The 23474-nt window shown below is 50.0% G+C and overlaps 3 protein-coding genes across 5 annotated transcripts in view; 2 read left to right on the top strand and 1 right to left on the bottom strand.

The window, feature by feature from the left end:
• Positions 1-23474, bottom strand: part of OGDH (oxoglutarate dehydrogenase) — a 385968-nt gene that overhangs the window by 85520 nt on the left and 276974 nt on the right. The window lies entirely within an intron of this gene.
• Positions 7507-11410, top strand: TMED4 (transmembrane p24 trafficking protein 4). Of its 2 annotated transcripts, none has more exons than XM_058534742.1 (5): positions 7507-8180; positions 9118-9218; positions 9386-9511; positions 9772-9918; positions 10357-11410. In XM_058534742.1, exons 2-5 carry the CDS (start codon positions 9135-9137, stop codon positions 10504-10506), a joined length of 507 nt encoding a protein of 168 aa, XP_058390725.1. In that variant the 5' UTR covers positions 7507-8180; positions 9118-9134; the 3' UTR covers positions 10507-11410. The 2 variants fall into 2 exon arrangements, with proteins under 2 accessions (XP_058390725.1, XP_058390723.1); XM_058534740.1 differs by lacking the exon at positions 7507-8180 and adding an exon at positions 8761-8941.
• DDX56 (DEAD-box helicase 56) lies at positions 14532-22595 on the top strand. Of its 2 annotated transcripts, XM_058534732.1 has the most exons (14): positions 14532-14634; positions 14721-14882; positions 15485-15645; positions 15789-15959; positions 16090-16180; positions 16752-16996; positions 17549-17668; positions 18280-18393; positions 18498-18592; positions 19650-19723; positions 19862-19951; positions 20567-20672; positions 21792-21865; positions 22291-22595. In XM_058534732.1, the coding sequence occupies exons 1-14, from the start codon at positions 14575-14577 to the stop codon at positions 22366-22368; spliced, it is 1641 nt and encodes a 546-aa protein (XP_058390715.1). In that variant the 5' UTR covers positions 14532-14574; the 3' UTR covers positions 22369-22595. The 2 variants fall into 2 exon arrangements, with proteins under 2 accessions (XP_058390715.1, XP_058390716.1); XM_058534733.1 differs by lacking the exons at positions 14532-14634; positions 14721-14882 and adding an exon at positions 14891-15263.

Genomic DNA, 23474 nt, shown 5'->3' with positions numbered 1-23474 from the left:
ATGTTTCTTCTAAGAATTTTATGGTTTTAGATTTTATATTTAGGTTTTTTTATCCATTTTCAGTTAATTTTTGTATGTGATGTGCAGTAGGGGTCCAACTTCACCTTTTTGCATGTGGAACTCCAGTTGTCCCACCACTGTCTGTTGAAGAGATGATTCTTTCCCTATTGAATGGACTTGGCACCCTTTTGGAAAATCAGTTGGCCATCTATGTTGAGTTTATTTCTGGACTCTCAATTCTATCCCATTGGTCTGTTTCTATCTTTCTGCCAGTACCACACTGTTTGGATTATTGTAGCTTTGTAGTAAGTTTTGAAATCCAGAAGTGTGGGTTCTCCAATTTTTTTCTTTTTCAAGGTGGTTTTGGCTATTCAGGGTCCCTTGCAATTTCATATACAGTCATGTGTCACTCAACGACGGGGACACATTCTGAGAAATGCATCATTAGGCAATTTTGTTGTTGTGCAAACATCATAGAGTGTACTTACACAAACCTAGATGGTATAGCCTACTACACACCTAGGCTCTATGTTACTAATCTTATGGGACCACCATTGTATATGCAGTCTGTCATTGACCAAAATGTCATTATGCAGTGCATGACTGTAAATTTAAAGATTGGCTTTTCCACTTCTGCAAAAAAAGGCTGTTAGAATTTTGATAGAGATTGGGTTGAATCTGTAGATCGCTTTGGGCAGTATTGACATTATAACAATATCAAGTCTTCCAGTCCATGAACATGGATGTCTTTCCATTTATTTATGTCTTTAATTTCTTTCAGCATTGTTTTGTCATTTTCGGTGCACAGCTTATTCACCTCCTGGGTTGAATCTCTTCTTAAGAATTTCATTCTTTTTGATGCCATTGCAAATGGAATTCTTTTCTTAATTTTCTTTTCAGATCGTCCATTGTTAGTGTATAGAAATGCAACTGATTTGTGTGCAACTGGTTTTGTATCCTGCAACTTTGCTGAATTCATTATTAGCTCCTGTAGCTTTCTTTTAGATTCTTTGGGATTTTCTATACGTCCTCTTTTTACTTCCTCTTTTCCAGTTTGGATGCCATCTGTTTCTTTTTCTTGCCTAATTGCTCTGGTTAGAAATTCCAGCACAATCTTGAACACCCTTGTCTTGTTCCTGATCTTAAGAGTTCAGTATTTCACCATTGAATAAGATGTTTGCTGTGGGATTTTCATAGACGTCCTTTATCATGTTGAGGAAGTTTCCTTCTACTCCTAGTTTTCTAAGTGTTTTGATGATGAAAGGGTGTTAGGTTTTGTTAAGTGCCTTTTCTGCATCAGTTGAGGTAATTGTGGTTTTTCCCCTTCATTCTAATAAAGTGATATATTACATTGATTGATTTTCTTATGTTGAGCCACCCTTCCATTCATGGGATAAATCCCACTTAGTCATGATGTATAATCCCCTTAATATGCTGTTGGATTTGGTTTGCTAGTACTTTGTTGAGGATTTTTGCATCTATATTCATAAAGGATATTTTCTTTTCTTGTGAGTCTTTGTCTGGCTTTAGTATCAGTGTAATGCTCGCCTCATAGAATGAGTTAGGAAGTGTTCCTCCTTTTCAGTTAGTTGGAAGAGTTTAAGTAGGATTGGTGTTAATTCTTCTTTAAATATTTGGTAGAGGGGCTGGCCCCATGGCTTAGCGGTTAAGTGCGCATGCTCCGCTACTGGCGGCCCGGGTTCGGATCCCGGGCACTCACCAACGCACCACTTGTCCGGCCATGCTGAGGCAGCGTCCCACATACAGCAACAAGAAGGATGTGCAGCTATGACATACAACTGTCTACTGGGGCTTTGGGGAGAAAAAGAGAAAAAAAGGAGGAGGATTGGCAATAGATGTTAGCTCAGGGCTGATCTTTCTCACAAATAAATAAATAAATAAGTATTTGGTAGCATTCAGGGAAGCCATCCATTCCTGGGCTTTTCCTTATTGTGTCACTTTAGGTAATTTGTGTGTTTCTAGGCATTTGTCCACTTCATCTGAGTTATTTTATTTGTTGGTGTGCAATCGTTCATAGTATTCTTATCATCCTTTTTATTTCTGTAAGGTCAGTAGTAATTTAATAATTTAATTTAAAAATAATAATAAAATCTACTTTCATTTTTGATTTTAGTGATTTATACCTTCTCTTTTTTTTTCTTTGTCAGCTTAGCTAAAAGTTTGTCAATTTTGTTGATCTTTTCAAAGAGTTAACTTTTACTTTCATTGACTGTATTGTTTTTCTATTCTGTTTTATTTATTATTTCCTTCTGCTAGTTTTGGGTTTAGTTTGCTCTTTCTTTCTTTTTTAGTTCTTCAAAGTGTAAAGTTAGGTTACTGATTTGATATCTTTCTTCTTTTTTAATGTAGACATTTACAACTATAAATTTTCCTCTGAGCACTGCCTTTGCTGCATCTCCTGGCTTTTGCTCAGTATGCTTTTTCATCAATGTAGACATTCTGCATTCATTCAACAAATATTTATACTAGTTTGGTTCTAGGTGCTGGGGATACAGAGGTGAACACAACACAGGCAGGAGCTATGTTGTCATGGAGCTGCATTTTAGGGTAAGCCAATAAGATAGCAGTTAATGATTTAAAATCCATAAAACAGGGTACTGCGATAGAGAATGGTGGTAGCACTGCTTTAGTTTTTTTTTTTTTTTTTTTTTTTTGGTGAGGAAGATCAGCCCTGAGCTAACATCCATGCCAATCCTCCTCTTTTTTTGCTGAGGAAGACCGGCCCTGAGCTAACATCTATTGCCAATCTTCCTCCTTTTTTCCCCTTTTTTCTCCCCAAAGCCCCAGTAGATAGTTGTATGTCATAGTTGCACATCCTTCTAGTTGCTGTATGTGGGACACCACCTCAGCATGGCTGGAGAAGCCGTGCATCGGTGCACGCCTGCCCAGGATCTGAACCCCGGGCCGCCAGTAGCGGAGCTCGCGCACTAAACTGCTAAGCCACGGGGCTGGCCCCCGCACTGCTTTAGTTTTTAAAATTTATTTTATTAAATAGGTAACATATTCACATGGTTCAGAAATCAAAAAGATATTAAAAGATCTAGTTTGCAAAGTCTCCCTTGCACCCCTGTTACCATCCACCTCATTATCTGCTGGCCTGCCAGAGCCCTTCCCTACCAGGGGTAACTCTTTATTTGTTGGGTCATTGGACTAGCAGATATCCTGGGGTGAGAGCAGAGGTGGAGGGAATTCAAGGGCTTGGAGAGTGGCCGTTTACCAACTAGGATTGAAGTATTTCTGTATTTTAACCAACAACCGTACTGGTGTTCATTGGCTGAATATTTATGTTACCTATAAGTAACCACTTATACTAGAGTCTTATATCTTCTTCCAGTGTTTTTCATGCATATACAAACACTAAAGATAGCTTACTAGGTACTCTCTTCTCACAGTGCTGTTTTAACTGGAAATCTCTCTGTATCAGTTCATAGAGAGCATCTTCATTTTTTCCAGTTGCATAACTGGTTGCGTTGTGGATAGCTCATCTTTGTTCCATGTGGTATGGGCCAGGGCAGCTCTTCTGGGAATGGAGGATCCAAAATGGCTTCATTCCAATGATTGGCAGCTCTGTCGGCTGGGCTGGACCTCATGTCAGCTGGGTTCCAAGAGAGTGAAAATGGAATCTGTAAGGCCTCTTAAGGCCCAGGCTCCATAGCCATAAAGCTTCTCTTCAACTGCATTGGATTGGTCAGAGCAAGTCACAGGGCCAGCGCAGATGCCAGTGGACGGGAGATAGATCGCATCCCTCAAGGGGAAGAGCAGCATGTGGACGCAGGACGGGAGGGGTTGTTGGCACCGTCCTGCCACACCCAGGCCCCGTCAAGGTTCACATGTCTTACTTGGTGTTATACCTCTTTAGTCTCTTTTGAATTAGCAACTTTCCCTCACTTTCCCCCTCCTCTTCTGGAGTTTAGTTTTTGAAGGGTTGAAGCCAATTGTTCCATAGGCTGGATTTGCCTTATTGTTTCCTCATGATGTCCTCTAATTTCTGAATTTCCAGTAAACTGCAAGATGGGACAAAAGACCTGATTCAGATTAAACATTACTTTAAAAATATTTTGTACCCATTGATGATCCTTATGTTTTACAATGATCATCTTTTGCCTGGACAGGATGATAATTTTAAAATCTAAGTCCGATCAAATCATTCCTCACCCAGAATCCCCTAAAGGGTTCTCACTCATTTGCTGAAGTCCTTAAAATGGTCTAAAAGGCCTACCTAACCCTCCTACCCCATCTATGACCTCACTTCTTCCTCCTTCCCCTAACTCTCTCTCCTCCTGCCACACTGGCCTCCCTGCCCTTGTTTAAACTCACCAGACACATGCCAGCCTCAGGGCTTTCCCTCTTTCCTCAGGTATTGGTAGGACCTGCCCCTCAAGGGCCTCTCTCACATGGCACCTTCTCAGTGAGCCTTCCTTGGCCACTCTATTGTATCCCACCCCACCTCTAACCACGCACTCCCTATATTAGTTTCCTGTGGCTGCCATAACAATTTACCACAAACATGGTGGATTTTTAAACAACAGAAATTTATTCTCTCACAATTCTAGAGGGCAGAAGTCTGAGATTAAGGTGTCAGCTGGGCTGTGCTCCCTCTAGAGGCTCTAGGAGAGATTTCATTGCTTGTCTCTTCCAGTTTCTGGTGGCTCTAGGCATTCCTGGGCTTGGGGCTGCATCACTCCGATGTCTGCCTTTGTGATCACATGGCCTCCCCCTTTTCTCTGTGTGTGTCTCTCTCTCTTTAAAGTGTACAGTTCAGTGGCATCAAGTACATTGACAATATTGTGAAACATCTCCGGAACTGTCTCATCATCCCAAACTGAAACTCTATACCCATTAAACAATAACTCACCATTCCTCACCTTCCCCTAGCCCATGGCTACCACTATTCTACTTTCTGTCTCTATGATTTTGACTACTCTAAATACCTCATATAAATGGAATCATACAGTATTTGTCCTTTGTGATAGGCTTATTTCACTCAGCGTAATGTCCTCAAGGTTCATCCATGTGGTAGCTAATTACAGAATTTCCTTCCCTTTAAAGCTGAATAATATTCCATCGTATGTAAGTATCACATTTTGTTTATCTCTTGTCTGTTCATCCATTGATGGACATTTGGCTTGCTTCCACCTCTTCGCTGTTGTAAATAGTGCTGCTATGAACGTGGATGTGCAAATACCTCTTCAAGATCCTGCTTTCAGTTGCTTTAGAGATCTACCGAGAAGTGGAATTGGTAGATCATATGGTAACTGCCATACTATTTTCTATAGTGGTTGCAACATTTTATATTACCACGAACGATTCCCAAGGGTTCCAGTTTCTCTACATCCTCACCAATGCTTGTTTTCTGTTTTTTTGTGAGGAAGTTTGGCCATGAGCTAACATCCGTTACCAATCTTCCTCTTTTTGCTGAGGAAGATTGGCCCTGAGCTAACATCTGTACCCATCTTCCTCTATTTTGTATATGGGATGCCTCCACAGCATGGCTTGATGAGTGGTGCATAGGTCTGCACCCGGGATCCGAACCCGCAAACCCCAGACCAACGAAGTGGAGTGCGTGAACTTAACCACTATGCCACCAGGCCGGCCCCTGTTTGTTTTTTTGATAGTAGCCATCCTAATGGGTGTGAGATATCTTTTTTCTCTTATAAAGAGACTTGTCATTGGATTTAGGGCTCACATGAATAATCCAGGATTATCTCATCAAGATCCTTAATTACATTTGCAAAGACCCTTTCTTCAAGTAAGGTCACATTCACAGGTTCCAGGGACTTGAACATGGACATTTTTTGAGGGCCACTGTTCAACCCACTATACTTTCCTGTCCTCTTCCCTGCCATATTTTTCTCCTTGACAATCTCCATCTGAGATGCTATATATTTACTTATTTGTTTATTGACAAACAATAATCAAGATAAATCCACGAGGACAAGAATTTTTGTCTGTTTTCTTCACCAGTGTGTTCCCAGGGTTTAGAACAGTGCCTGGCACAAATGGCTGCTCAGCAGATATTGGTTGAATGAGTGAATGAAGGGGTAGCCAGCCTAGATAAACGTTGGCAGAAACTGCCCTACCATCTTTTAAGGGGAAAAGTTTTGGGGCCCAAGGATTAGATGACCTAAAACAAGGTTTCTACTGTGGGGATGCAATCTCTTTAAGATTACCCATCAATTAGGACAAATTTCAGGTCCTCTTTAAGAAAAAATACAAAATTAGAAATATAAATACCATTTCTCACTAAAGTGAATTAGGATTCCTGGGATAAATGGCTGATTTTGTGTCTAGGGCAGGAAATGAACAAAATGGAAAGCAAGAAAGCCCCTAAAGACTAGTAGAATTGTGACAAAAGGGCACAGGAGAAACAATGTTTTATGAGCCAATTTGAACATTAAAAAAGGGGTAATGATTATAATGGATTGAAACACATTTTGTTTTACTCTAAGTCCTCTCTGGCTCTAGATTTACCTGTTTACAGGATATACCAGGGACAGAGAAATGTTAAATGACACATGAAGATACCATCAGCCAAATCCAGAATGTGGAAAAATCTATTGGTCACATGATCCAGTTGCTTCAGTAAGTAAATGACATCATCATCATCAACAACAAAAAGGGAAGGAGAATTGTTGTATGGTATGAGATTTTGGAGATATATCAATGAATGCAGCAAGTAGACCTTGCTTGGACCCTCATTAACAATCTAAAGTTTTTGAGACAATGGGGGAAATTGAATATATACTAAGTATTAGATGACATTAAAGAATTATGTTTAATTTTGTTGGGTGTGCTCATGGTATTTTTAAAAGTCCTTATCTGTTAGAGACACACACTGAAGTATTTATAGGTGAAATGATATGATGTCCGGGATTTTAACAAGGCAAAAAATTGATCATTGTTGAAGCTGCATGATGAGTATATGAAAGTTCATTGTAACTATTCTTTTGTGTGTCTAGAAATTCTCAATAAAAATTAAAAACAGAGTTTCAACCTTCCTTTGCTCTAATTCCATGCCCAATAAGTAACTTTCTGGTTTGGTTTTCATCTTCCTCTGTCCCACAAAATGGGTGCTGTAACTAGAGGATGTCAACATGTCCCATGACCCTAATCATTCTGCCTTTTCCTCCTACTTCTCTTTTCCTCAGTTTTCTTAGCCCAGATTGTCAGTCTCACGTTGTACCAGTTTGTTCAAAGGAGGGAGGGAGGAGAATGACGCAGAGAAGCCTGCCAAGGGAGAGGTGGGCAACAGCAGACAGGTCAAGCCACTTAAACCTGAAGACCGTCCCCACCGTGTTTGGACAGAGATCAAACTGTCCACTGACTACTGAATATGGCAGAGATTGTGTCTTGTCCATTCCATTGGACAAAAGTTGAGCCAAACGCTAATATTTAACAATTGAGAGATTTCATATCAAAACCCAAATTTCCAGCTTCCTTTTTTGTTGTTCATCCAGCTTCTTAAAAAGAGATCTTAAAGAGGCTTTCCGTCCTCACCACAGAACTGCTGCTGCTCAGGGTGGCTTGCCTTGTAAAACTCCATTCTGTAATGCCCCGAGGATTTTTGTCTGCGTTCAATCCAAGTTCTTACCGGGTAAACAGCAGCATTTACAACACTAAGCACGCTAAGCAAGGTATTCCAGGGTTTATTTGTGTTTAGTAAAGAAGACTGGGACCCCACCCACAGTTCTCACGGGCCCATTGGAGCCATGAAGCGGGTTTCGTTCTGCTCAACATCTCGATCCACTCCGAGACCCAAATCATTGTAGGCCAGCAGAGACCTGCGTCCCAGCTGTGGATGAAAGCTCGAGTCGTGGTAACTGCATGTCCCAAATCTTCACCGCGGGGACAGTGAGCAGTCTGACAAGTTGACGGAGACTGGTAGGGGTTGAGGGTACAAAGGAGAAGACGCTGCCAAGCCTCGGCCTTTAAGAGCAGAGAATACTAAAAAGTGGACATTGGGACCGTGACCCCCACCTTCTGCCCCCTGGTCAGCGCACCCAGGTGACTTGAATGACTTTGGTCAATACTTCAGTACGTACCCCTAACAGGGAGGGTCAGAAAATCACCACACTGCAATACTGTGATCACATGCAACAAAACTAACGACTTCTCACTATCAAGACGGCACGTTCGTGTTGCTTTGCATTCCCGTCCAGGTAAGGTCCCCCTCCTCCGGTTACGGCCCCCAAAGCCCGTGCCTGGGGCTCCTGCACCCCAAAAAGGGCGCTCGCCCGGCCGGGTCTCGGTAATGGCCCGTCGGAGCCCCGACTCCGTCTCTCCAGGCTGCGAGCGAACCCCAAGTCTGGCCGCCCCGCAGATCCGTGTTTCCAGATGTGGGGCGCGGAGCACCGCCCGCCCACCCCTCAGCGCTCGGAGATGCCCGCCCACCGCGCGGCCAGGACCCGACGCGGGGCGCGAGGGGCCCGCGGCGAGAATATCTGCGCATGCGTACTCTCCGTCTGTTCGTGCTGCCCCGCCCAGTGAGAGCGGGGCGCAGGCGCGCGCATGCACTCTGGGTCAAAGGCACGCGTCAGAAGGCGCCCGACTGCGCACCGGGGAAGCAGGAGGGGATCCCCACCTCCCAACCTGGGCGTCTGGCGCATGCGTACTCTCCCCTCGGCTGTGCCGCGTGGCGGTGAAGATGGGCGCAGAACGGGGTGGACGCAGGGCGGGCGTCACCGCGCACGCGCACTCTGCGCCCGGCTGTGTTGCGTCGCATGGGAGCGAGGCGCATGCGCGCCGGGCGAAGGGTGCGAGATGGCAGGTGTAGGGGGCCGTCGACGGCCGGTGATGGGGTGGTCGGCGCTGCTGCTGCTCGCGCTGTGCGCGGCGGGCGCCCGGGGGCTCTACTTTCACATCGGCGAGACCGAGAAGCGCTGCTTCATCGAGGAAATTCCCGACGAGACCATGGTCATCGGTCAGGCGGGGCGAGGGTGGACAGGGCCCTGCGTGTCCCCCCCGACGCGGCTGCGGCTCCCCGCTCCTGGCGGCGCCTGGAGGACGCCGTGCCGAGCAGCGCCCCCTGCCCGGCGCTCTGGGAGTGTGGGAGCCGGGCAGAACTGACGGGTTGTGACGGCTCTGTCTGCTCCGCAGGGAACTACCGCACCCAGATGTGGGATAAACAGAAGGAGGTTTTCCTGCCCTCGACCCCGGGCCTGGGCATGCACGTGGAGGTGAAGGATCCTGAAGGCAAGGTAGGGCCACCGCTGGCCGCCCTCCGCTGTGGCATCGGCGGCTTGCAGACTGCATCAGGCGTCCTTAACTAGAGCCCTCTGGGATGTACAGAGCTCAAGGGACATGCTCTGCGCTGGGAGAGGTCAGGGTACGGGGTGGGGGCCTTTCATTGACTGCTTTGTTGCAGGTGGTGCTGTCCCGGCAGTACGGCTCAGAGGGGCGCTTCACCTTCACTTCCCACACTCCTGGTGAACATCAGATCTGCCTGCACTCCAACTCTACCAGGATGGCTCTCTTCGCTGGCGGCAGGCTGGTAAGAGAATTTTCTGTTTGGCAGCAGCAGGGAATCTCTCACTTGTTTCCAAAGTTTTGATTTACCACCGTCATCATTTGTGACACTTTGTGGCACAGTCACAATTGGGGAGACCGATGTTGCCCTTTGGCCCCACATCCAGGGACAAGAGTGGGTTCCAGAGCCTGGAACAGACAGTCAGAGGCCCCACCACTCAGACACCATAACTTTAGTGTTTTTTGACCTGGTTGCTATGGGGCTCCAACCCTGTTTCCTTCTAGCGTGTGCACCTAGACATCCAGGTTGGGGAGCATGCCAACAACTACCCCGAGATTGCTGCCAAGGATAAACTGACGGAGCTGCAGCTCCGAGCCCGCCAGTTACTTGATCAGGTGGAACAGATCCAGAAGGAGCAGGATTACCAAAGGGTAAGAGCATATCTCTGTCCTTGGACATGGCAGTTGATTTTTATACCCACAACACTTACTGAAAGTTTCTGTTTGGGGCCTTCTCTGCTTGGGAAATCAGCTGTTCAGAGAATAGAATGGAGAGATCAGTGTAGACAGCCATTTTTAAGCTCTGCAAAATAAAGTGAGGAGAAGACAGGTCACAATCTAGTCTAGCCATTGCCTGCCTGTTGACCTTGGAGTCTTGCTTGAAATGGTAGGAGCGTGATTTCTGTTCTAGCATATATGCTTGAGGAGGGGCAGTATATCACTTCCTTGGGGCACTCCCAATGGAATCAGAGGCAGTATTCCAGAAGGCATTTGGTCTCGAAGTTGAGTAGTCCCAAGGGAGGGAGGGGCCTCGAAACAGCTAGGACCGTCTTTCCAGCACTTCTAATCCTGGGTTGTTATGCCATACAGTATCGTGAAGAACGCTTCCGCCTGACCAGTGAGAGCACCAACCAGAGAGTCCTGTGGTGGTCCATTGCTCAGACTGTCATCCTCATTCTCACTGGCATCTGGCAGATGCGTCACCTCAAGAGCTTCTTTGAGGCCAAGAAGCTGGTGTAGTGTCCTCTCTGAATGACCCTTCCCTCTTACCTCAACTATTTGGTACTTTCCCTGCCCAATAATACCTTATCCACCTGGATTTTGAGGGAAAAATGAAAAAAGAATATAAGCCACATTGGTTCCATGGCAACAAAGCATTCAGATCAGCCACTTGTTAACACTGGTTCTCAAGGACACAAGACATTGGTCCAGACTTGGAAAGGTCTGTTTTGGGATTTGGGCAGAGGCAGAAGTGACCCAGGACTAAGTCTTGTTCTTTCACTTCCAGTGATTCCCCTCCATCCGGTCACAAAATGAGCAAATGAAAAATCTCTGCGACTCCTTTGACTTCCCCCTGTGTCTACATACACAGTGGACAACTGAAATGCCCCACTTAGGAGGCCCCGCCTCACTGCTCCCCGGTCAGTCCTGGGTTCATTCAGTGGCTTTGTGAATGTAAATAAGGGGCAGGTCTTGGCCCCAGAGAATTGAAATGTTTTTCTATGTATTAGAACTATATTTTGATAAATTATATATTTTCCTTCCTAGTTGAAGTGTTCCTGCCTGTGTGTGACTAGCTGAAAACACCAATGTGGTCCCCTCTGCATTCTGTTTAGGCACACATTTTTGATAACTACCATGGCAGCTCTCAGGATGTCAGCAGTCTGTGGGCCAGAAAGCAGACATCACTGCTGCTCTCAGGGCCTTATCAGAGGGCCAAGCAGAGAATTCTCTGAGACGCCTGTGACTTCCATCACACAGGGCCTCAGAGTCCAAGTGAGGTAGTGGCAGAGCTGGCACGGGCAGGGCACTCTTATCCTCCCTCTCCCCTTCACCTTTATTTAAGCTGTTGTAAATGTTTTCATGGGAACCAGATTTGGTTCTTTATACAGATTTTTTCAGTGAAATAAAAGGTGTTGTAGTAGCTGTGTATGAAATGAAATAAGAGGTTGTGGGCAGAGGGGAGGCACAAAGGGAAAAGGAGGAAAGGCTCGTGGCCGGGACTGCCTCTGCAGCTGACCTGGAGTGGGCTCCAGCATGTGGCTCCCGAGGTAGGGTATGGCCTGACAGGAGTCTCTAAGGGTGTGGGAACGGACAGAGTGGTTGCTCAGCCATTCACAGAGGTCAGCCAAGCAGACCTGTCACCAAGGAATCGTGTGAGCAGATTAAATACCTGTTTCTCAGCCCCCCAGAATCAGAAATTTAAACAGATCTAAGTACACTTGCCTCATGCTCTTCTGCTGTGTAAAACTTAATACCATTAATTGCCCATGCTTGACATTTTATTTCATGGTTTTATTTATTACATATTTATTTAAAATACATTATTTATTCTTTATCTGACCTAAAGAACTAAATTCTTCTCTTCTTGTTCTTCTTTTTATGTCCTATGCTGTCCCATATATGTACCTATTTTTACTTAGAAAAATATATGCAATTTAGTTCTATAGGCTTTGTCATTTAACGTTTTTATAAGTATTTTTAAAATTCTACATATTCTTCATATTTCTCATTCTGGATCGCCATGTAACAATCCGATGAGGTGAAATGCCATAATTATTCAAAATCTTCAGATATTTAAAATAGCTTTCAGGGCTGGCCTGGTGGCATAGTGGTTAAGATCAGCGCACTTTGCTTTGGCAGCCCCGGTTCGCTGTGGCGGCAACCCACATAGAAAGTAGAGGAAGATTGGCACAGATGTTACCTCAGGGCCAATCTTCCTCACACACACACACACACATACACACACACACACAAAGTAGCTTTCAATTTTCTTCATGTTAGAATTAACACGGAAAATCAGATGGCCTTGGAACTAGTGAGCTGTGTGGACCTCTGGCCTGAGGCTCTTGAAGAGTATGGGACACATCAGGAAGACAACACATTTCTCTTTGGCTTTTACTAGAAATCTAGCCAGCAAAGCACACACTGGAGCCTGGGCTGTGGGAGGACAGAAAACTACAGATAAGAGTTGGGGTGGCTTCAACAGGTCTATCCAACAGTAGATACAATTGAGTGCAGCTCAATTATGCCAATAGGTCAGTATGTCCTGCATTTCTCCTCTTGTGAACTTTTGATAGGAAAGGGAGTGGAGTGAGGACAAATGTGGCAGTTCATTACACCTTTACACTGATGGGGCCGGTGGCATAGCGACGGCCAGAGGATGGGCCAACAAGTGGTGGCTGTGGGCAGGATTTCCATACTGGTGTGTGGTTTTCACAGATACATTATGGCCTAAGAATGTTTTTTTAAAAAACAGTTCTGCTACATTCAAAGAATCCTGATGTTTTCCCCCCAATACTACCCTGACTCCATTCTGAAACGCTTGCTTGCTTAGACTATATAACATTCTTACCATACAGCCTTCTACCTCCTTACTACACACACAAAAAAAAATAGGTGAGGGGGGAGCCATTCATTCTGACCCCCCAGCCCGGTCCCCAGCTCTATCTGGTCCCAGCCTCACTTTATCTGTGGTGCATGAACTGCTCTCTGTTCTCACCCTAACAACAAGAGCCTAGCCTCTAGTACTCTTGCTGGCGCCATGTCAGAACAGATGCATAGGGTCATCTGGGAAACTCATCAACATAGATTCCTGGGCAACACTCAGGTCCACTCTGATTAAATAGGCTTATGTTTGGGGTGAGGTGGTAGGCAGAATAATGGCCCCCCAAAGATGTCCATGTCCTAATCCCTGGAACCTGTGAATGTGTTACCTAACATGGCAAAGGGGAATTAAGGTTGCTATCAGCTGATTTTAAAATCAGAAGATTATCCTAGATTATCTGGGTGGGCTCAATGTCATCACAAGTTTCTTGAAGAGGAAGGCAAAAGAAGGTCACAGTGATGCCATGTGAGGACTCAATCCACTGTTGCTGGCTTTGAAGGTGGAGGAAGAGGGCCACGAGCCAAGCCGTGAAAGTCAAGAAACAAATTATCCTTCTAGAGTTTCCAGAAGGGAACACAGCCCTGCCAATATCTTGATTTTAGCTCAATGGGACCTGTATCAGACTTCTGATCTACAGAACCATAATAAATTTGTGTTGTTTTAAGCCACTAAGTTTATGGTAATTTGTTACAGCAGCTACAAGGAACTCATACAGATGGGAACCAAGAATCCCTTTTAACCAAGCTGTGCAGGTAACTGATGGGCAGTCAAATTTGGGAACCCCAGACAACCTACCTTCCTCTTTCGCTCATGCTACTCATTCTTCTCATTCTCCTTGTACAATCCTTGATGTGGCCTTTGGACTGTCTGTGGCCCTGAACCTTTACCTAGCCTCTCTGTGGCCTCTACATGTGGCCTCTACATATGCTAGTACACGCAGTGTCACAGGCTTTCTACTCTCAAACCCCCCTTCACTCTATGTTCCCACCACTGCTACAGGCATTACAACTCTGGAACACATCTGCCCGTGCACTTCTCCTGAGCATAGTAGGTAGTAGAGAAGTTAGTACTTACACACCCGATAGAGATCCCCTAGATGCATAAGGGTAGGAGAGGGCGCAGGACTCCCCAGTGAGTGGGAAAGATGCGGTAAGCTACCACTGGCAGCATGCCTGCTCTTAGGTAGAACACAGGCGAACACTCTGATCACTGATGTATTTAACGTAGGCATACGTTAAATGATGTATTTAACTGCTGGCATAATCATGAGGGCGAGGTTGTTGAGAGAAGCGCTAACTGAAGGTAAAGCCACAAGCATGCAACTATCTGGCCCACCTTGCAGGCTGTCTGACCCGTGGAGGTGGGCGGAGGCGGGCACGGAGGGGACTGGTGCGTAGGGCACCAGCCACAGGTGACCGTGACCCAGCAAGCCGTTAGGAGGCGCATCAGGGCACAGGAGGGCACCCGAGGGGTTTCCAGACGACCCCAACTCCCGGCTGCCCGCCGCCTCCCCTGCCCCGAGACCCCGTGTCCCGCTCCGCGCAACAGCCTCAGAGCCGTGCCGGAACACCGGAAGGGCAGGCCCCAGCACTTCCGGGCAGTGAGGCGTCCTCCGAGGCTGATTGGTTGTTGCTTTGACCCGCCCACGCGCCGCGCGTTCTTCCTGTCGCCCGTGCACGCTGTCACTACAAACCGGCAGCATGGCGGACCCAGAAGCGTTGGGCTTCGAACACATGGGCCTCGACCCCCGGCTCCTGCAGGTACCAGGCGGACTGGGGAGCGGGCCGACGTGGCGGGCGGCGGCGGCAGGGCAGCGCGCCACCTGAACACCCGTCGTCTCTCCTAGGCCGTCACCGACCTGGGCTGGTCGCGTCCCACGCTGATCCAGGAAAAGGCTATCCCGCTGGCCTTGGAGGGGAAGGACCTGCTAGCGCGGGCCCGCACGGGCTCGGGGAAGACGGCTGCCTATGCCATTCCGATGCTGCAGCTGCTGCTCCACAGGAAGGCGGTGGGTGGTGGGAGGGGCCTCAAAGGCCGGGACGGGAGATGCGGGCGTCTGATTGCCCGCTGTGCCCTCCTGGAAAGCCGTGTCGTCCTCCTCTCCCCGCCCCCGTCTGTCCCAAGAACCAGGCTTTCTTTTGGCCTCTTACTCGTAAAGGCTGGCCTGAGAGAACCTGGTGGTGTTGTGGCAGACGCTTTGGGCTGGAACTCAGATTATCTGGGTTCTAGTCCAGTTGCTGCTACCACCATTGGTTGTGTAATCTTGAGGAAATCACTTTCTCTTCTTTCTACTCTAAAAAGTGGGCACATCTCCTCCGCCTACTTAGAGAATTACTGTGAAACTCCAGTGCCCTGATTGGTGCATTTTAAGTAACTTCACAACCATCAAGTAAGTTATTCTTTGTAAGAGTCAATGCCTGGGGAAAGAATCATTCCTTATGCATTTTGAGGTGGGTAGAAGTAAGTGAGGGGTTGATCAGAACCCAGCTAAATTGTTGTATTGCAGTCACAACAGTTGGGTCAGATTGCATGGAAGAAGTAGAGAGAAGCATCAGGTGGCCATGATGACACAAGCTGGCTGGCTGAAGCCTTTAATTTGTGCTCTTGCAGACAGGCCCTGCGGTAGAGCAGGCAGTGAGAGGCCTTGTCCTTGTGCCCACCAAGGAACTTGCCCGGCAGGCCCAGTCCATGATTCAGCAGCTGGCTACCTACTGTGCTCGAGACATCCGGGTGGCCAATGTCTCGGCTGCTGAAGACTCAGCTTCTCAGAGGTGGGTGAAACCAACAGAGCTGCAGGGGAATAAAGCTGCACAAAGATGTGGGATTGGGTTGTGTCAGCAACAAAGAGGGCTGGTGTGGGGTGAGGTCCCAAATGCTACCTTCTCCCCAATCCTGAAGTGTTGCCTACCTGCAGAGCTTTGCTGATGGAGAAGCCGGATGTGGTGGTGGGGACACCATCTCGCATATTAAACCACTTGCAGCAAGACAGCTTGAAACTGCGAGACTCCCTGGAGCTGTTGGTGGTGGATGAGGCTGATCTTCTTTTCTCCTTTGGCTTTGAGGAAGAACTCAAGAGTCTTCTCTGGTAAGGAAGAAGAGTGTGGCTCGTGGGGTGTAAGTGGAGACTAGGGCCTAGAGTGGTGTGGCCAGAAGTTCAGCTGCCACACTTAGAGGCCCGCAGAGCTGGAGTCTGATGGAGCTCTATGTCGTTTTAGTCACTTACCTCGGATTTACCAGGCTTTTCTGATGTCAGCTACTTTTAATGAAGATGTACAAGCACTTAAGGAGTTGGTGCTACATAACCCGGTAAGGGACCCATGGAAGTGTCTGGAGCTGCTGACATGTGATACTCAAAGGAACCCTTTGGTGTTTCGGTTGGAACAATTCTTACTGGTTTAGCCTTCCCGGTTCTCAGGCCCTAGAAGCCAGTGGTTGTCACCCTCCCCCTTCCCCAATCCAAAGTCACTACATTGTTCCAGATGTCCCCTGGGGGGTTCAAACCAGTCTTCGCCTAAAGGCCTGAGCAGGGACACCCAAGGGGCAGAAAGGCGACTTTGAGCAGCAGGGCTAAAATTCTAAGGCCAAAGTTCTCACCTTGTGTGAACTTGACTCTTCAGAAAGGTTGCTGCTGTAGGGCTTCCGTCCTCGGTACAGTCGGTTATTGTGTTCCTCTTTGTTCTGTGCCCCAAATGCTTTATGTGTAGTTTATGTTCTCTGTACCCCACAGCAGTAGGGTGCTTTGAATCCTTACATCACACAGTTGAGGGGCCCAGAGTGCCCTGTACTACCACGTTTGTGCTGTGGCTGGTGAGCCAGCGGCTGGCGGTAGCACTTCTGTCTTCTCTTCTTTCCTGACCACAGGCCTGTCATCCCCTAGGTTACCCTCAAGTTACAGGAGTCCCAGCTGCCAGGGCCAGACCAGCTACAGCAGTTTCAGGTGGTCTGTGAGACTGAGGAAGATAAATTTCTGTTGCTGTATGCCCTGCTCAAGCTGTCGTTGATTCGGGGCAAGTCTCTGCTCTTTGTCAACACTCTAGAGCGGAGTTACCGGCTGCGCTTGTTCCTGGAGCAGTTCAGCATCCCCACCTGTGTGCTCAATGGAGAACTCCCACTGCGCTCCAGGTGTGCCACGTCCAATATCTTGGTTGATACATGGAAGATGGGGCTTGGAAAGGGGAGACCCAATGATGTTCCTGTTTCTTAGGTGCTTAGTAGAGGCCAAGCCCTGCGCTCGCCTGATAATTACTGACTTTATTTCTCACAATTTTGAGATACGTACTGTTATTCCATCTTCAACTGAGGAGGTTGAGGCACAAAGATGAAGTAGGGGGAGAGTTTAAGAAGAGGGACTAGTCGGGGGGCCGGCCCTGTGGCTTAGCGGTTAAGTGCTCGCGCTCTGCTGCTGAAGGCCTGGGTTCGGATCCTGGGCGCGCACCGAGGCGCCGCTTTTCTAGCCATGCTGAGGCTGCGTCCCACATACAGCAACTAGAAGGATGTGCAACTGTGACATACAACTATCTACTGGGGCTTTGGGGGGAAAAAAAATTAAAAAAAAAAAAAAAAAAAAAGAAGAGGGACTAGTCGGAAAGGAGATGGTTACCATGATGCTGGGGGTGGGAGAGGGGCCTCCACCTTGCTCTTGGGGCTGACCTTCCTGCCGCTCTTGGACCGCAGATGCCACATCATCTCACAGTTCAACCAAGGATTCTACGACTGCGTCATAGCGACCGATGCTGAAGTCCTGGGGGCCCCAGTCAATGGCAAGCGTCGGGGCAAAGGGCCCAAGAGAGACAGGTAAGTCCTCATTTCTCTCCATTTCCCAGCCCTCCCCAAGGAGACCTGTTTTTCAGCCTTTCAGAAGACTGTGAAACCAGAGTGTTGGAGCAGAGAGCCAGATGTTCCGGGCCTAGCTGCTAGCGTAGCCCACAGAGCCCTTGCTCAGCTGCCTGGGTCTGGAGAAGGGGAGTGAAGGGCGTGCATGCACATGCTGCATGGGTAGCATCAAGGGCAAGACTGCCTGGGTTGTTACCACACCATCCTGCGAGGGGAGATGGCTCAGCTTGCACTGGGTGTGCGGCTGTGACTTGCAGGGAGGATATTTCTGAGGGGGAGGGGGGACTCCCCAGTCTCTGTCTTCCTAATGGGTTGGCTGGCTAGAGGTGGTTCTCCGACTTCCCTGTGGGCCAGTGAGTTCCACTGTTGCCCCAGAGCTGAGGTCAGGGCAAAGGTTTGGCCGCCCTGCTATCCCAGCTCCTGGAATAGTTCTCACAATAGAGTCTTACATGTATCAGGGTCCTGTGGTTTCATACAAGGCTTTGCTTAGAGATTTTACTGATTAAATACGGTTGAGAACCCCTACCCGCAGGAAAAGAGGGTCAGTCTGATGTTGGGACATTTGTGTCTAGAGCTTCTGATCCAGAAGCAGGTGTGGCCCGGGGCATAGACTTCCACCACGTCTGTGCCGTGCTCAACTTTGATCTCCCCCCCACCCCCGAGGCCTACATCCATCGAGCTGGCAGGTAGGAGAGCTGGGGCAAGATGGGCCGGGCAGCTGGACAGTGGGACAGTGGGCACACTACAGGACTTGAGCTGGAGACACAGGCTGGGCCGTCTCTCCTTGCAGGACAGCACGTGCCAACAACCCAGGCATAGTATTGACCTTCGTGCTACCCCCAGAGCAGTCCCACCTAGGCAAGATCGAGGAGCTTCTCAGTGGAGGTAAGCCTTGCTGTTGTTGGCCTGTGCCAGGGCCAGACTTCTCCCAAGACGCCTTAGACCCAGTGATGGTGATGGCAGCAGGGACACTGGTGCCAGCAGCAGTCACTCACATGCCTGGCACTGCTGTGCACCATGTCCCATGTTCCATCCTCATCCTGCCCTGGGTGGCAGGCGCTGTCCCTTTTCACAGATGAGCCAGCCTAGGTGTAGAGCCATCACGTAATCCAAAGTCATGTTTACTGTCTGCCTCATAGGGCAGAAGGGCCAAGGGAGGGGAGGAAGGGGGTTTTGGGAGATGGGGAAGATGCTGGTGGTGTCTTAGGAGATGACCCTGGGAGAGGGAGCTGCTCAGGAGGGCTCTTCACTGACTCAAGTTGCCAAGCCCTGGCCCCGGACTGCACCAGACAGCGAGGTTGCAGCCAGTTCCAGGAGAGGACAGTGGAGGAGGGGTGGGCAGGGCTGCCCACCACCCAGGAGGTTGTGGGCTCCTGTGGGGCCTCACTCAACACTTGAGGCAGGGGCCTGGGGACAGACACAGTTCATTGAGGTGGCATCAAGCCTCTGGGCTTGTGGAGAAGGTGACTTGGGGGCACTGCTTGGTGGGGAAGCCAGGGGTTACAGTGGGCCTCACCTCTGTGCCAGGTTCTCTCATTTGGAATGGGCGATGCTGGTTTGTCGTGAACATCAAGTAGCCCTGTCCGCTGCTGTGACAGCTTAGAACGGTGCCTGACCGTGAGGTGCCGCTGCTCCTTACTGCCTTGGGCTGTCGTTATGGTACCCTTGTGGTCAGAGTGGCCTTTAATGGGGAGGAGAGTGGCTTGGTGGGCAAGTCCTGAGGCTGAGGGATGTGATGGGCACCAGGACTGGGGACGATGGGCCGCCCCAGCCATGGCATCGTGGAGTGCCTTTCGTGAGCTGTTGTGAAACCCAGGAAGGTGTGGACTGGGCCCCCGGCTGCCTCGCCTCAGGAAGTGTGGGAGGCTGTGAGTAGGAGGCCCTCAGTAGACCTTCTGCTGAGCCTTCTGCCTGGGGGCCCTCACTGCTGCCTTCTCTGCAGAGAACGCAGCCCCTGTCCTGCTCCCATACCAGTTCCACATGGAGGAGATCGAAGGCTTCCGCTACCGCTGCAGGGTGAGCGGGACAGGGTGGGGAGGGGAGTAGTCGGGGTTCCTCTAGGACCTGGGATCTGACCCTTGCTGCTGAGTGCCCGGGCATGGGGGAGGATTCGGCAGCCCCACCACGCTGAGAGACTTTTGATCTCTCCCCCAGGACGCCATGCGTTCGGTGACTAAACAGGCCATTCGAGAGGCGAGATTGAAGGAGATCAAGGAGGAGCTTCTGCACTCAGAGAAGCTCAAGGTGAGAGGGGCCGGGAGGAAGGAAGGGGCAGAGGGGCGGAGCTCTAGGGGATCTCCCTTGGAGGCTGGCAGAGCTCTGAGTGGTGAGAGGCGGTGAATGGCAGTGAGGTGTGCTTTGGTCAGGTTGATGGGGAGGAGACAGGCCAGGAGCAGATGAGGCAGCTGCTCACTGGGAGGTCACTCGTGGCGGACAGTTGCCATGTCCATCAGAACAACAACTTCTAGAGTTTCTCCCCTTGACGGGGTTGTGAGTGTGCACGATCACACACGTGCCTGCGTTTGTCACAGCATTGTTAGGATTCCCAAGGGGAAACATCTGAGCGTCACCGCAGGGACGCACTCAACAAACAGGTGCAGCATTACTCAGACAGAAAAGGACGAGGCAGTGGTCTGTGTGGGATGCAGAACAGTGTCTGGGATGACGCCCAGAGACAGGTGCAGTGTGCTGCCATGTCTTCACAGAAATGGGGCTGTGAATGTGGACACACAGCACCTGAGGGGAAACGAGAACCCAGACAGTCCAAAATTCTAAAACACGGATTAGCTGTTGGAAACGCCCCTGTGAAATTGCACAAGGAAGACTGACCCTGCAGTGCTTGCGTCTTTCCCCCATCAGACGTACTTTGAAGACAACCCCAGGGACCTCCAGCTGCTGCGGCATGACCTGCCCTTGCACCCTGCCGTCGTGAAGCCTCACCTGGGCCACGTCCCCGACTACCTGGGTGAGCAGAGCCTGGGCGGGGCCCTGGGGCGGGAATAGCATTTGTTCCTCGTCTGCTGTGTGCTGGGCTGACACAGGACCATGGAGACTGGGCAGCAAGCACATCACAAACACAAATGCAAAAACAGTCACTCACTTAAACTCACCTGCATAATGCTCCTGGTAGCTGTTGCTTTCTGTGTTGTGGAGTTGAGGAACCCGAGGCAGCACAGACGCTCTGCGCCTCATGAAGGGGCAGACCCAGCACTTAAGGCCAGGTGATCTTGCTCCAGAGCCTGGCCTGTTGAAAGAACGAGCCAGTAACTGGCCACGCAGCTGCCTGTGTGTGGGAGGGAGTGTCCGAGTGTGATGGAGGGTCGTGGGCGAAGGCAGTGCTGCTTGTGCTGGAGCAGACGTGGGGTTCGTAACCAGGTGAAGCCAGGGTGGGGTGGCTGCAGTCCAGAGCAGGTGGCAGGGGGAGAGAGAGTGGACCTGCCTGAGCCTCGTGTAGAGGAGAGACGCCCAGGTTGCAGTCAGGAGGTCAGGGACGGCCCGTGCGTGGTGTCCATGGTACAGAGAATGCCAAAGCCCGAGTGGAACTGGTTCCCTTTTACAGCCATTACTTGTGTGTTTGGTCATGAGCAATGTGACTTTTATGCGAAAAATGCTTACAGTGGATTAAGGGAGAAGGGCGGTGAGGGCAGGCCACCTTCCTCAGTGCCTCCTGGAGCGGCAGCGAGCTGGCAGGTGTGGCAGGAGAGGCCTGAGCGAGTGGAAGGGAAGGATCCAGAAGAGATGGAAAATGCCTGAGAGATTGGTGGGGACCAGGTTCCCCAAGGATGTGAGCTGGAGGGGATACCAGCTGGGGTCCTGGTCCAAGGAACGAGGAGGGAGATAGAGAGAAGAGGGGTAGGAGGGGACTCCATCTTCTGTCACATAAGAGCAAAGTCATTGGCCAAGAGCGTGTGTCTGAGAGGCATAGAGGGGCCGGGATGGGGCGGCCAAGTGCTTGAGGACCTGATGGGACCCAGGTGGCCTGGTCGGATTGGACTCAGTACTGTGCCAAGGGCTGAGGCGAGGGGGTGGGACCAGGTCACAGTGGGGTGGGGTCGCGGCTGCTGAGGCCACACATCTCTTCCAGTTCCTCCTGCTCTTCGTGGCTTTGTCCACCCTCACAAGAAGCGGAAGAAGCCGTCCTCCTCTAAGAAGGCCAAGGTATGTCCCCTGGGGCCTTCGTGACAGCTGCAGGGCTCCCCTTCCACCTTGTTTCCTTCTCACCAGGGTGCACACACCTTGCCCTTGGGAGGGAGGAAGGAGGCCCCAAGAACTGGCCCCAGACTCCTGGCTGCCGGGTCAAAGTCATGGGGGCGGGGACTCTCCTTCAGCAGCCCACAGACAACTTCAAGCTCAGAGGAGGACCTGCTGTTCTGTCCCCACTGCCTTCCCTGTTCTCAGGCAGCAGGAAGAGGAAGGTGGGGGGGTCAAGGGGCTGCCTTCTGTGGTGACAGCAGCTTCTGTCCTTGGCTTGTGGCTTGCAGGGCCATGCCAAGTGGCAACAACATCCACTTCTCTCTGTCTGTCACTGTCTGGGCAGACGGATGTCTGATTCCTTCAGCTAACCTGCAACTTTGCCCCCATAGAAGGCGAAGGCCCAGAACCCACTACGCAGCTTCAAGCACAGAAGAGAGAAACGCAGATCCACAGTGATGCCCACCTGAGGTCTTGCAGGCAGCCTCGGCCACCTTCCTGGGCCTCCCAGGCTGAGCAGAGCATGCAGTGGGCTTCCCCGCTTGGAGGGAGTGGGCTTCTTGGCCTGGACATAGCTGGATTACTGCCCTGGATGGACTAGATTCCAGGGTAGGCAGAACTGAGGCCCTGCAGACCTGTGGTGCTGCCAGCCTGGCATGTTGCCCTTAATAGTGGAATAAAGACTCTAGCTGCCCCAGTTTGTGCCTCCTGTGTGTAGGAAGGGACCAACCCTGGAAACCTTGGTAATCAGAAACCACTTCCAGGAGGCGGGGCCTGCCTCTCTGCCTGCTGTGTGTGGAGCCCCCTTGGCCAGCAGAGGTCTGCCATGGGGCGCTGCAACCTAGGGGCCTTTGGGCCCTGGAAGACACCTGCCCTCGTCCAGGTCTCTGGCCCGGCCCACAGCTGCTCCTGTGGCCTTCCTATCTGGGATCAGGCTGACTGGCCTCCCTCTCCCGCAGCTCAGAAACGACGCTCGTGCAGGAAAGACAGGGCTTTCTGACTGTGTGCAGGCCCATCATAAATTCAGCCTCCCACCTCCTCTGGCAGCCAGGGACAGCCATCTCCCAAGCTCTCTGAGGCGCTCTGCTCCTTCAGCACACCTCGCGTATTTTAAATGCACCAGTGGTAGTGTGATGCGCATGTGCCTGCTGTTCCTTTGCTCTCCACCCAGCTGCTCAGGGCCTCCCAGCTTTTCCTGCCGTTTGGAGGAGAGGGGACTGCTGACTCTGTGCCCTTGATGGGCCCACTGGCCTGCTTATCGCAATCTTCCCTTGTCACCTGCTTCTCAGGCCTCACCAGGCCAGACTGATGAGGAGAAGACGCCGAGGTGGGGGAGGGAGACTGAGAGAAAGGAAGAAAATCAGAAGTGCTTGAGTATTTCTTTCAGAAAGAAAACCAAGCTGTGGTGTCAGCACAGGCTGCTCTGCATGGCGAGGAGGAGGGGGCCTCTGGTTGCTGTCAGGATGTGTTGGGACCTCGAGATTGGGGAGTCAACATTTCTTGCTCTGGTTCCGAGGATTCCAAGGGAGCCGGGCTGTGTGTGATGGGAGCAGCGTTGCTGCTTAGGTGAGATTAT

The sequence above is a fragment of the Diceros bicornis genome, chromosome 41 (genome assembly GCF_020826845.1).
Source record: "Diceros bicornis minor isolate mBicDic1 chromosome 41, mDicBic1.mat.cur, whole genome shotgun sequence".
In the NCBI taxonomy this organism is placed as follows: domain Eukaryota; kingdom Metazoa; phylum Chordata; class Mammalia; order Perissodactyla; family Rhinocerotidae; genus Diceros; species Diceros bicornis.
This window is presented reverse-complemented; position numbering and strand designations above follow the sequence as displayed.